Source organism: Camellia sinensis, chromosome 5 (genome assembly GCF_055761805.1).
Source record: "Camellia sinensis isolate YWXY chromosome 5, ASM5576180v1, whole genome shotgun sequence".
Lineage (NCBI taxonomy): Eukaryota > Viridiplantae > Streptophyta > Magnoliopsida > Ericales > Theaceae > Camellia > Camellia sinensis.
Genome location: NC_138965.1, coordinates 209,812,897 through 209,827,144, shown reverse-complemented (window position 1 = coordinate 209,827,144; position 14,248 = coordinate 209,812,897). Strand labels below are relative to the sequence as shown.

Genomic DNA, 14,248 nt, shown 5'->3' with positions numbered 1-14,248 from the left:
ATTATCTCAGTGTAGACACTTAATGAAATATTATTTTAATAACAATTATACCCTAAACTAAAATGACTATAATGGACATATAGTACCCATAATATTATATGAAAATATTCTCTGTACACATTTTTTAAAAATAAAAAAATCTCAATATACACCTTTTAAGTTAAAGAAAAAAAAAAAACTCTAATTTTTCCATTATTGTTACTTTACTTGTTACACACTCTATACTTTTCTATTGTTTGCGAAGCAATATTTTCATAACAACTTTCATATTGTTTTAATCTCTAAATTATACTCTATTAGTGATGAAAATATTAATTTTTTTGTGCAGAACTTTTTTTTTTTTGGACGGTTTTCAATCGGACAATCAGCGCCGAATTATTTCATTATATTCGAATATTAACTGTCGAAATTTTTTTTTAAATTTTTTTTGGGAACAAATTTATCGAACTAATCACTTTTATTCAAGTTTCGAATTAAATGTATAATTTCAGAAAACCAGTGTCGAAATTCCCAAACATAAAACATAAATTTTGTTTTTTAAAAAAAATAAGAATTTTATGACAATGGAGTGCATAGAGATTTGAAAATGATAAATGTAATAATAAAATGTAATGATGCCTCATCTTCAACAATATTTTGGAGAGTTTTCAATGGTATTTTTAATGGAGGTTCAATAGAATTTTCATTGAAGGACTTTGTTTTCAGTTCACTTCACTTTACACTGTGGTTTTGAATGGTTTTCACGTGGGTCTATAATAGGTCTACAAATCTAAAAGTAGAGTCACTCAATAAGTGTATGGAAAGGAGGGTTGAGTGGTATGTGTACAATAATTATGAATGAATTATATAATTGTAACTTTTAGTATGTAAATTGAGAAATTAATTAATAATCAAATTAATAAGTGTGTATACTAAAAAAAGATATGCACTGAGATAATTAAAGTGTCTGAAAATGAAATTCCTCTTATGTTTCAGAGTTCCTTATGAAACATGATTCCAAAACTCTCTCCAATAATATTGGTAAAAAAATATGAGCAAGAAGAAGAATACGATTCTTCTTTATGAAGGAACATTAGCATTATATGTGCCCATAAAGGACTAGAGATGGGTGGTGCATATCGATATTCTTCTCATAAAGCTAGCAAATATTTTACTTTAAAAATAAAAAAACAAAAGAAAAGAAAAGAAAAGAAAAAGAAAGCATGAAGTACACAATAAATGTTTCAATAAAAACAAATAGTTTGAGAATGATATATAAAATAAAGGTTAAATTACATTTACACCCCTTGAGCTTTAGATTTAATACATATCACCCTTTAAAGTTTGGAAAATTATGCTAACTCCCTATCATTGTAATTATTTAGACGGAATGAAAATATTAAACTCATGTACTCTTTCTTTTTTTTGCTTTGCTTTACTTTTTCTTTTTTTTTTCCCCTTTACTTTACTTTTTTGTAAAAATATAATTTCTCCTGTTTTTCTACTGCGAGTTGTTACGTTTTATATAAGCAGAGGAGTTTGTGAGATGAAACTATTAACCACAAAAGTGAGAATGTAATTTCTAAAACGTCAGGGGATGGGTAGTAATTGGACCAAATCTCAAGGGGTGTCAATGTAATTTACCCTAAAATAAATTAGTAAGGAAATATTTACAAATATTAATAGAATTGTTTATTTTAATTTAGATAAGAAGGTAATAAGACATACTTCAAAAGCCTAACACCACAATCACTCCACAGTACAACAAAAACTCCATAAAAAGAAAAGAAATCAATAACTAAATTAATATTTCTAATAAGAAAGAAATAATCAATTGGTGTCTATTAATTCAGTACATAACTGATCACTTGAACTAATCCAATTAATTTTCTTTGAAAATAACATGTGTATCAATTTTTTTTAGATGTAACTCACTGGCCCACACCAAGTTTAAATTTTCATTACATAGTTCATTTTCAATATTATTATTATTTTTTTAGAATTCATCACATTTAAAATCATTATTCCTTTTTCTTCTTCTTCTTCTTCTTTTTTTTTTAAAAAAAAATATATATTCGCAATCATTTCATTTTTAAAAAAATTAAAATGTAATAATATTGATGAGGTGAATATTTTTAGACATCTGATATGTTCTAAATAAGTACACTTTTTAACTTTTCATAAAAAAAATATATATATAAAAAAATAGATAAAATATGTTGATTGATGTGATCTAAATAAATATACTTTTACAAAAAAAAAATATATTTATTTAATTTATGCCAAACCACCCAACGCAAGATTTTAGTTAAAATTAAGGTCATAGGCCTCAACCCCATCAAGTCCAAAAATCCCAAAATGCTTCTCACACTCTCCCCCATCTTTCTCATTCTCATCAAACAAATCAAACAAAAACACTTCTACTCCAAGCCCAGGCCTCTTTGGAGTCCCCACATCGTTCAAAGCTCTCCTCACCACATTCCCATTATAAGCCAATGCATTCTCACCACTCGCCGCCTCTCCGCCACCAGTCGGCCACCCCGTCTCAGCCACCACCACCGGAATCCCCTCAAACCCTTCTCTCTCCATCGCATACACAAACGCATCAATCGTCGCATCGAATAAATTATCATAAACCAAGTTCTGATCAATCTCTATGATCCTTCCCCGAAACAGAGCATAGTCTAGCGATACGAATTGTGGGTTGTTTGGGAAGCTGAAAAATGGGTACACATTGACCATCAATGGCGACCCAGTATCCTTCAAAAATTGCAGCAATGGACCCATTATTGATTGGTGATTTGGGTCGAAAGTTGAGGCCGAGGGAGGGTATGAATTCATCAAAATCGAAGCTGCGTGAGATGTTGAGAGCTTGATTGTGTCTGATAAACCCAAAGTTTGAAGAGCTATGTATAGATTGTTCATGGCAGGGACTAAATAGGGTGTGTAAAATGGGTCTTTGAGGAGGATTTCGTTGCCTACGGCAATGTACTTGATTTGGGTGGGGGAGATGTGGGAGAAGATGTTGGATTGGAGCCATTGGAGAGAGGGGTCTATGGTGGTGGTGGCGAGGGAAGGGAGGAGTTCGTTGGGGACTCCGATCATGAGGGAGATGCCGGTGCCGGAGAATGATGTGAGCGTATCGGGATCGGTGTTGAAGAGGCGGACGGTGGTGATTCCATTTGATTTGAGGAAGTTGACGGCGGTGGAGGGCGGAGGGAGGTTGTTGGCCAGTCGGCCATAGCAAATTCCAATAGGTGCAGCAGCTGCTGCAAAAACAGGGGAAGCAATACAAGAATTTATGTGAATTATAATTTATTTATTTTATTCCTTTATTTTCTTGCATTAATGTTATTTTTTAATGTTTTCTTTCATTTGATAACATGAGTTAAAAGAAACAGTTGCTACCTATTAATAAGTATATCAATTATTGTTATACTATTATTATTGATTCCATTTATTAATTAAATCACAAATATTTAAAATTTTTAAAATTATATTATATTATCGGTTAGTATATTAATTAGTACATATAATATTATTAAAAAAGAAATGGATAAAACATGCCGTCAAATTCGTCGTATGTCTCACATTTATATATAATTTCTGTGAGTTGCATTTGTGTTCTTTAATATTATTGATTCAAAAAAAAAAAGACAATTCAAATTTGACGCTAACACCTTAATCACACAGTAAACTATTTTGTTCTTTAATTTTTATCTAATTTCTAAAATTTCATTGAGAAACTGATGCAATTGTAATTATTAGTACTAAATTAACATAAAAGAGAAATTACAGAAACTCAGTGTAATTTATTCTAGGAACTTTGTCAGAACATAAATGTTGTGTATTCAAAAAACGTTATCAAATTTATTTTTATTGTACAAAATTAAACAGGGTATTTATTATATGTCACAGCAGGTAGTAGTGAAGAGATGCAATACTGTAATGGTAGAGGGAAGTGTTAGTGGATGAGATAGGCTTAAATTAACGTTGATTAACATTGTTAATAGAGATATGAATTTACTTAACTTGACTAACGAAATAACATTTGATAAGATCGCGTGAAGAAAAAGAATTCATGTAACTAATCCCATTTGATGGGATTTAAAACTTGGTTTGGTTTGATTTGGTTTATTTATTATATGTCACACTCAAAATATACATAACTGATTCACACATTTCAAATGTTTTCACAAATTTCGAATTGTAATGTCGTGACATTGGTGTTGTAAGAAACAGTAGAACTTAAAAAGAACAAAATGACAAAAATTCATTAAGAAAAAAGGGTATAGATGAAACCTGTTGAGTGTGGAAAGAGGACGAAGAGACAGAAGAGTGAGGTTAGAGACAGAAAGAGGGGTTGAATTTCCATCCTTGATAGCTAGCAACATACCAATATATACATATAGATTATACATAGATGATGTATATATATACTAGTGTATGCCCGTGTCTAAAGGCACGGTGTAAATAATAATAAAATCAAAATGTAATTGAATATAAAATTGTTGGGTTAAAATATAATTTATTCCATTTGTTGCTAAAAAATTAAAGTCAAAATATAAATCAAGGTCTGGTTAATTTTGAAAAGTTTTTTTTTTTTTTAAAAAACTTGAAAATAAACATTTCCTAATCAACTATTTAAAGTACGGCAAGTAACTCAATCATAAACATTTTGATTTTATTAACAAACTTTATGACTCTAAAACATAAACTTCATATCAACACAAAAATTAAAAATAAAAGCATCCTTACCAAGCAAGTCAAAAAAAAAAAAAAAAAAAAAAATTTATAGATACAAAATAAAACGCACAAACCAAAGATATTGTACATTTGTTAACACAATAATCCAAAAAAAATTACACCAACGAATGCTTGACAATTACAAAAAAAAAAAATCAAATTAAAATTGAATACCAAACAATGCATGCCAGCCAGTGCTCTATAATCTATAAAAAAATTAAAATTGAAATGCACACCAACCAATACTTTGTAATTTAAAAAAAATTAATTTTAAACACCAAGCAATGCACACTTGCTAGTGCTATTGCCACAACTCAACATTGTAATAGTTCTTTGCAAATTATAAACCCAAAACTACATGAGAAAAAATATAAGGGGAAAAAAAAAATTTAACTTGCCTACATGGTCACATGAGATTTTAAAAAATATATTCTCAGCACAATCTACACCACATGGAAATAAGAAAAAATCAAGTACAACAACTTACTAATGGTGCAGAGAGACCATATATATTTTGTTCAAACCATATGTAACACAACAGATATATAAAATCATGGAAACACCTATGTAAAGACTAAATACTACTGTAAATGTTTTGTAAGGTACATCCCTTTTCTAATCACTGATAAATGTGAATGCATACAGGAAAAGATTTCAACTGTTGAAGCAATTATGGATTTAACAATTATAATAGACCTCATCAGTCAGACAATAAGGTATAATAGACCCTAAAAATATATTATATATCTGTATATAAATCAAATAATAACAAAATTCCTTCCGCAACATGAGGAGTTTATTCCCAAAACCAACCAACAATACAAAGTTAATGAAATAAAGAACATCTGTAGGTGTGAAATCAATAATCTTCTGCACTTTTCAGTGTTTAAATAAACATCTAAAAATTTTTCATATACAAAATTGTAGAAAGCCTACTGTTTTAAGCATTCGCTTTAAGTGAATAAATCTTCCCTCTGTCGAGATGAACCTTGAGAGCAGTCTCAAAATGCAAAGCTAAAAAAATATTGTTTTTCCACTTCTCGTTGGTGCTGAAATGACCATATTTACATCGGATTGGAAACAGGCAGAAAAGCATTCACTCTGCAATGAGTTAAAGTACCTATACAACAAATACAAATGCATAAACAATACCAATTACACCATGTATAGCAACAGAACAATATTTTAGGCATTGTGGGTCAATTCCCTAAAGAAAATTTAGCATCATACATTGTTTGGGAGGCACGGTGTAAAGAAAATTTAGTGTATGCCCGTACCTAAAAGCATGGTGTAAAGAAAACAAATGGGAAAAAGGATACAAATGGGAAAAAGATTAACAAAAAAAAAAAAAAGTTTGGGAGGCATCCATTGCCACTGGTGGCGACATCATTAGCAGGGAATGAAGGGGATGCGGATGAGGCACATGTGAGGCGAACAGAGTCGGTGATGGCTTAGGGGTGAACGGCAGTGTTGTAGGTGTAGGGAAAGAAGAGAAAGAGTCAATAGAAGATAGCAGAGGTATGGTGAGAAAGAAGAGAGAAATGGAAATAGTGAGAGAGTGAAAAAAATCTCAACGCTTCACTTTTTAGTTGGGATTATCCAAACCATTCTAACCAAATATAAGAGAAATATTTTCAAAATTTGCTACAACTATAAACTGAACTAACTACACAAAAATCACATAAATGAACATCTATAAATCTAGAAACAATGAATCAAACGTAAAAGTTAAAAAAACCAACTCATCAATAATGAAAATTCAGTGTTTGATTTTTCCTTGGACTTGCAGTACCTTATTCACAAATCACAATAATATGTTTGAATATAGATATTAGACTTTTCTCAAGTGTACAAAGGTTCTAGAGTTCCAAATAGGAGACGTTGCACATGATAATACATATGTAAGCAAATGATCCTCTTAACTGAACCTTTTTATCAAGCATTACATATGCAACCAGTTGTGGCTAATACAAAACACATGAAAGGCCAACTCAATAAATAAAAATAATAATAAAAAACACAAACATATGGAAGAAAAAATTATTTGAAAACCAACAATGAACAAAAATGTGCTACCAAATAAACCTTGGAGTTTGAATCATATTTAAAATTTTTGAATGAAAAATGAAGAAACTTACGCACTTTAAAACACCATTGCACTGATGGAACACATACTTGGGTGTCCCAGTGGCATAAGTCTGTCTAATAAACCATCATCAGGAGAAGTGTTTTGCGCCCAGGCTTAGTTTCTCCCTGTATTCCAGTTAGTCAACTTCCTATCAGCGCTGTAATTTTGATTTCGAACATAATTCTTCATTTAGTTATCTAAAAAATAAAAAAGAGCTACATTGGTCTACCTTCTCATCATAATGTGTAAATCAAAGAGCTAGGAAACAAAATTAATGTAGCAGAGGCAGAAACAGGAGGGGAAAAGGAAAAACAAAGAATAATCAATATCTGGAGTTGTAGACATGTTTGAATTTCTACATATTTTAAACAGAATAGAGAACAAAAGGGCAACTTTAAAATTATAAATTTCACGAAGGGCAACAAAAGCTGAAAGAGAAAGAAGGAGAGGAGTGAAACAACAAAATTTGAGAGAAATAACTTACCGGAGTGAGCTCTGATGGGGGAAAGAAGGAAACAACAAAAGCTGAGAGAGAGAAAAGAGAGAGAGTTTTAAATTTGAAATCAAGAAACCTACGCACTTTAAAATACCATTGCACTAAAGAAATCAAGAAACCTGTTAATCACTTGAAGATACAAAGCAAGCAAGAGGGAAGAAGAAATTATTTGAAAACTAACAATGAACAACAATGTGCTACCAAATAAACCTTGGAGTTTGAATCATATTTAAAATTTTTGAATGAAAAATGAAGAAACTTACGCACTTTAAAACACCATTGCACTGATGGAACACATACTTGGGTGTCCCAGTGGCATAAGTCTATCTAATAAACCATCATCAGGAAAAGTGTTTTGCGCCCAGGCTTAGTTTCTCCCTGTATTCCAGTCAGTCAACTTCCTATCAGCGCTGTAATTTTGATTTCGAACATAATTCTTCATTTAGTTATCTAAAAAATAAAAAAGAGCTACATTGGTCTACCTTCTCATCATAATGTGTAAATCAAAGAGCTAGGAAACAAAATTAATGTAGCAGAGGCAGAAACGGGAGGGGAAAAGGAAAAACAAAGAATAATCAATATCTGGAGTTGTAGACATGTTTGAATTTCTACATATTTTAAACAGAATAGAGAACAAAAGGGCAACTTTAAAATTATAAATTTCACGGAGGGCAACAAAAGCTGAAAGAGAAAGAAGGAGAGGAGTGAAACAACAAAATCTGAGAGAAATAACTTACCGGAGTGAGCTTTGATAAGGGAAAGAAGGAAACAACAAAAACTGAGAGAGAGAAAAGAGAGAGAGTTTTAAATTTGAAATCAAGAAACCTACGCACTTTAAAATACCATTGCACTGAAGAAATCAAGAAACCTGTTAATCACTTGAAGATACAAAGCAAGCAAGAGAGATGTGATATAGGATTTATGGATACAATCATGGAATTAATTTTCTTAAATAAACCTGATGAAAAGTGCAATAAAATAGAAGCACAAATGACAATTCAATTAAAGAAGAATGCATGGATAGTTTTTTTTTTTTTTTAATTTAAGCTTTAAATTTTGGTTCCCCCATGACTAAAAGGATATATTATATTAGAAGTCCTATTGAAATTAAGTTGCCAAACTATAAAACAATATGTGCAACATATGGATTGTGTTGAGCCATGATATAAGATAAACAAATTTACTTATCACACTATTATTCGTTTGTAAATGGGCATTGGACGTTAAAAAAAAAAAAATTAATATAACGGTGATATCATATTAAAAAAAATTGATCATATCATTGAATTTTTATTTTGTGAATGATGCAGCCATTTTATTGTTCTTGGTTACATTGTTTTATCAAGAGTTGTGCCTCGTTTGGGAATTCAAACTCAAATTTGGAAGAATTGTTAAATACTCTGTTATCCTCAAATGCTGTACAATTCTATGAACCAAACATCTTTGAGGAAAACAAAAAAGAATAATGAAATTGTGAGTTAACATAGCTGAAAAACAACAAAGGAATTGGTGACTTGTTTCCTTTCTGTTTGAGTTGATTTTTTGCTAGATGTGCTGTTTCACATTTTTACATTAGATAATATTGTTACAAAATCTAGATCTTTAATATCAAACGCAGAAATTAACAATTTTTATACTGGAATGCAATATTTCAAATAAGATAAATTAGAAATCAAGAAATTTATTGAAATCAATGTATCAAATCTAAAAACTCTTTGGCGAAGACTCACTGTCTCGAGGATAAGAACTGAACCGAAACTTCACTGATACAATGATGCTTCCTCGACAATGTTGAAATTTCCTGTTAAAAATAAAGTAAAAATTGTCGAAATTTCGGAGGGAGGGTAACACCATAATAATTAAATCTCATTCTCCAAGCCAAGTCTGGCAATGGTAAGGAAGATCGAAGGTGTTGTGATTGTGTGAAACCACATTTATAAATTGAAGGCACTTTATGGGTACTTTTTTCCGGGAAAAAATTCGTACACATAATAACATGAATATAAACAACAGCAACAATAACATCCAATCAAATATAATCAAATTTCACAATGAACTCAAAAAAACCACTAAAATTAACCAAACAGCATCAGAAATCGCAATTATTCATATGTAGATACAATTAAAAAATAGACACAGCCCGTCAGAAAGAGAGAGAGAGGCAGGACACGATGAACTCAAAAAAAAAAAACCTAAAATTAACCAAACAGTATCAGAAATCGCAATAATAAAAAAAACACACAGCCCAACAGAGAGAGAAGGGGAGAAGTAGAAACCGAGGACTACCTTGCGAGCCGAGTTCGAGAGGCAGAAATCAAGGACTGGAGATTTCCTCACTATCAAGTGAACATCTTCATTTGCTCTATGGCCAGATCTGCATGTCAAGTTTATGTTTAAAAGATGACTATCTAGTCTTCAATCATTAATTAAGAAAAATAAATAAACGAAGATTGAGCACATTGATACATTTCTAGTATAACCATCATCAAAGTATCCAATTCAAATTAAAACCAAAATCAAAATTCGTTATAATCATAAGTATTTTGAAGTTCACCATTTATCATTTAGAAAGTCCAAACATAAATTTATGCCACAAAACAAAAACAAAAAAACAAAACAAATTTATACTATCTATCAAGTAAATCAACAACCAACATAAACAACAACCAACAAAACCAACTTTAATCTTCAGTAGCTGTCCCAGAACTATATGTTAATATTTTAAATAACAAATTTTAATTGATCTCTAAGTGAGTTACTCGAAGCTTTCCCTAGTCTTAAGTTTACAATCTCCTTTTCTAATGGATTTTCACCACCATATATGCACCATAAATACTATAATTTACATCTAGTGTAGCGTAACAAATCCCATATTTCTCATATTCAAATGCGGACATGCTGTAGATTTCCTCACTGTCAAGTGAACATCTTCATTTGCATTATGGCCAGGTCTGCGTGTCAAGTTTATGTTTCAAAGATCACTATTCAGCCTTCAATCATTAATTCAAAAAAACAAATAAATGAAGATAGAGCACATTGATACATTGCTAGTATAGCCATCAAAATATCCAATTCAAAAAATTAAATCTATTCAAGGTTGAAGAATATATGCCACTGTCAAAAGAAGCAAATAATACACTATCAACAATCCCTTGGTATAATATATGAAGTTTGTCCCAGTGAAGGAAGTGTAGGTAATACTGTAGGAGCTATAGAAGGCAAGGAATATATATATTAAGATTAAAATATATATATATATATATATATAATTGTGACAGGGTGCTTTTGTGGGAGAAAATTGAAAGGATGTAGCATGCAAAACAATACAATATGAAGTGGGTTTAAGTCAATTGAAATGTTTAAGTTTGACATCAGAACTTAATTACAAAATTAGCATGTAGAACAATACAGTAGATACTTAAAAAATCAAAAGAAAGAGAAAGGGTATGCAGTCACTGTCCCAAATTCGCATGTGCTTCCTTCCATGTAGGTTCAAACAAACACATACAATACACAACTCAAAATGTTCACTGTGATCTGATTCCCAATCCATAGTGTTGTAGCATACATTGTGTTGAGTCTGTATTGGATGTTTAAAACTTATTTAAAAAAATAGTAATAATACTGTACAAAAGTATGAGTTAGTGATTTGTTTGATAATATAAATATTTTTCGTATTTATAATTAGTTACTTATTGATTGAGAAATAAAAAAATAAAAAAAGTATGAATAGAGCTGTGGTCTATTTCAAAGTATTGAAGAATTTTACTTGAAGCTTTCCTTGAACACATTTTGTTTGAGCATGAAGTGGGTTTTGCATCAACAGCAGCAGTGGTGATGATGAGCAGCGGTGGTGGTGTTGCAACCATATAGACAAACCAGACATAGCCATAAACTGATCTACTGGAATGCAATAAACTGATCTACGAAATTAGAAATCAAGAAGTTTATTGAAATTAATTAAAAGAAGTAATAAACTGATCTACGAAAGGGGAGAGGCAGAAATCGAACCTTGCGAGTGCGAGTTCGAAGGGAGGGTGGTTGTCGATGCTGAAATTTTTATTCATACGAAACAAATTGATTGGAAAAAAAACCTAACTTGGATCATCGTCCGTATATCATCACCAACCTGAAAAAGTGAAACAAAGAGAAAAAAGATTCATCAAATACCACTTTCATTTTAAAAATAACACCTTTTTAAAAAATAACAGAGATTGCCCGTGCCTGAAGGCACTATCTAATAAAATTCTTATATTACAGTCTATGTGTTGCAAAAATGTTAACGATCATAAAAATGTTTTATGAAAAGTGTCTCAAAGTTGTGATCAAATAGCCAAAAATGTTCAGGATCAATCAATCGACCTACAAAGGTTAGATGATTTTTCATAAAAATACTTAAGAGAAATTATGTAGTATACCCAAACAAATATAGTCTTAAATAGTATATCAAAAAAAAAAAAAATTTAAATTAAATAGTGTGTGGTTTAACTCGGTTACAGTCGAATTCACATGTGAAGTGAATTTAAAACATACATTACTTTATTAACATTTGTTTTGTGTTTGAATTCTTGATCTATATATTATTTTTCTTAGTATTTTTTAACGTATGAAGTAGCTGACATTATTTGATAAGCCACTTTGTAGGTGAATCACCTCAATTTCTTAATTATTGTTCTTAAAAAGCAACTAATATGCTATTTCCAATATTTTTTATTTATCCATTAAATTAGAGCTACCCTTAATAAAATAAGGGGAGAAATGATGGGAAGTGGTCAATGTATACGTCCTAAAAAAAAAAAAAAAAACAAAACAAACAAACAAACAAACAAACAAAATAATAATAATTGGAAAAAGAATTCACACCAATAAAAAACAATCTCTTCTAATTTTATATGTAATGATATGACAAATTACATATTAACTTTTGATTTATTACAAATTCAATCATGTAACTCAACTCCATTGCGATGTCATTGCAAATGAATTGTAAATTCCAAAGTGCAAGTCTTTAACATTAATCTAGAAGAGTTACCCTCTATCTTTCGTAAACAAAATTCTTGTTCTTTCAATTAAAATTCGCCAAGAAATAGATAATTAAATGTGTTGCTAATAATAAATTTAAATATCTAAAATAAAACATCATTTTCTTATGGAGAGTTATATAATTGGAAAGATCCCAAAACTAAATTAAATACGACAGTAATTCCATGTACGCATAAAAATCAGAAAAACATGCATACAAAATCAATATGCAAATTGATTCTAGGTAATGTGAAGACTACAACCATAATGAATTTAAACCACATTAATTTTTCTATATATAAATTGTAGTGCTCTTACTGGTTCCATTTAGCAGAGAAACATTTGGGTCTAACCCCAAATAACACTTCAGCTACATAAATTGTAGTGCTCTTAATGGTTCCTTGCCGGTTCCTTGATGTTGTATTGGGATATTAAATTTGTGGAAAAATAAAAATAAAAATAAAGAATAAGTGAACAAAGTAAAAGCTCATTGCCAATCATGATACATTTCAGACCCAAAATTTTTTAAAAAATTAAATCCAAACCCATAAGCTACATAAAAAAATAAATAAATAAAAATTGGGATAAGAATGCACAAACAGAACACCAAAAACCCTCTTCCCTTATTATATAGATATATGTTTGATAATACAGATGTTTAGTAAGAAAACAAAATTTTAAATTTGGATGATTTTCACTTCTATTTCTTTACATTCAATAGAAGGGAAATAGGAGCTCAAACTCAGGAATCGCACCTGGCAAGAGAGCACCACAGGCCTTAGAAATTGAAAAAGCTAGAAAGATAACAATAATGTGACTTGGCAAAAGAATTTAAAATAGCAATGATATGATTAAAGTCAAATGAATAGAGGATAAAGTGGTGTAAAGGTAAAAAAGAAAATTACCAGCCAATGCCAACCACCAAGACCAACAGCCTTCTTGACGACACCTTGTTCTGTTGTTTCCTGTTACAATAACTTTGGTGTGCCTAGGAAGAACAGAAAGCTCTTCATCCCCGCTTTCTTCCCGAAAAGGTAAGAGAATCCGAGTAAAACATAAATTTCCCCTAAATTTCCCACTTGACAATTTTGAGCAACAAATAGAAATCAAACCCAGTTACTTCAAAAATAAGCAAAACACATCCGATTAAAATGCCTAAAACGTCTAAATTTAGTCGAAACCTTCCTTGTCATAAGCAGCTGATATTAAAAAAAAAAAAAAAAACCAAATTCATTAGAAGAACACCCATCAAAGCAAATTCGGTCTTCACTATTCAGTACCCAGAAGCAAAAATGTTGTATAACCTAGTATTCATATTGAATTGCAGACCCAGAAGAACCCATAAACTTCAATTCATAGAGTGTCTCTTGTTCTAATTTGTACTTGGACTATTCTCTTCACACATTTCAATTGAATGAAGCTATGATATTACTGAAGATGAAAATAATAAAGATTGAGGGTATGAGAGAGAGAGAGAGAGAGAGAGAGAGAGAGAGAGAGTTCTGTATTAATGTTGATTCTTCAAGGGGTCTGACACAAAATTTTGAAGGGAATGTTGAATGCGATGAGCCACAAAGTTCAATGGGCCTCTCAAATTCACGAATTTAGTTTGACAGCAATAAATAAGCAGCAAATTAAAAAAAAAAGAAAAAAAAGAAAAGTTTTACAAACTAAAAAATAAAATAAAATAAAATCATACTCGCTATCCTAAAAAAACCCAATTTACCTTTCAGCTTTCTCTCACTAATTCGAACAATTATCAGAAAAGTACACATACTGAAAAAGAAACTTGAATTCTTGAGGGGGTGAGTGTTGGCTGACTAAAACAGAAACCAAATAAGCCCTAGAATTTAGAAATTCAAGAAAAGGTCGCAAAA

The 14,248-nt window shown here is 30.7% G+C and overlaps 1 protein-coding gene and 2 long non-coding RNA genes across 4 annotated transcripts; all 3 read right to left on the bottom strand.

Annotated features, from left to right (window-relative positions):
• Positions 1-2,278: 2,278 nt before the first annotated feature.
• LOC114299949 (glucan endo-1,3-beta-glucosidase-like) lies at positions 2,279-4,418 on the bottom strand. Its single transcript, XM_028244778.2, has 2 exons — positions 4,282-4,418; positions 2,279-3,248 (listed from the first exon to the last, which is right to left on the bottom strand). Exons 1-2 carry the CDS (start codon positions 4,352-4,354, stop codon positions 2,284-2,286), a joined length of 1,038 nt encoding a protein of 345 aa, XP_028100579.2. The 5' UTR covers positions 4,355-4,418; the 3' UTR covers positions 2,279-2,283.
• Positions 4,419-6,634: 2,216 nt separating this feature from the next.
• On the bottom strand, positions 6,635-10,044 carry LOC145790344 (uncharacterized). Its single transcript, XR_014329030.1, has 4 exons — positions 9,636-10,044; positions 9,080-9,150; positions 7,338-7,378; positions 6,635-7,010 (listed from the first exon to the last, which is right to left on the bottom strand). It is a non-coding gene; the product is annotated as an uncharacterized LOC145790344 (long non-coding RNA).
• Positions 10,045-11,118: 1,074 nt separating this feature from the next.
• LOC114299950 (uncharacterized) lies at positions 11,119-13,809 on the bottom strand. Of its 2 annotated transcripts, none has more exons than XR_014329029.1 (3): positions 13,277-13,809; positions 11,361-11,478; positions 11,119-11,249 (listed from the first exon to the last, which is right to left on the bottom strand). It is a non-coding gene; the product is annotated as an uncharacterized LOC114299950 (long non-coding RNA). The 2 variants fall into 2 exon arrangements; XR_014329028.1 differs by having other exon boundaries at positions 11,135-11,252.
• Between the last annotated feature and the right edge of the window lie 439 nt (positions 13,810-14,248).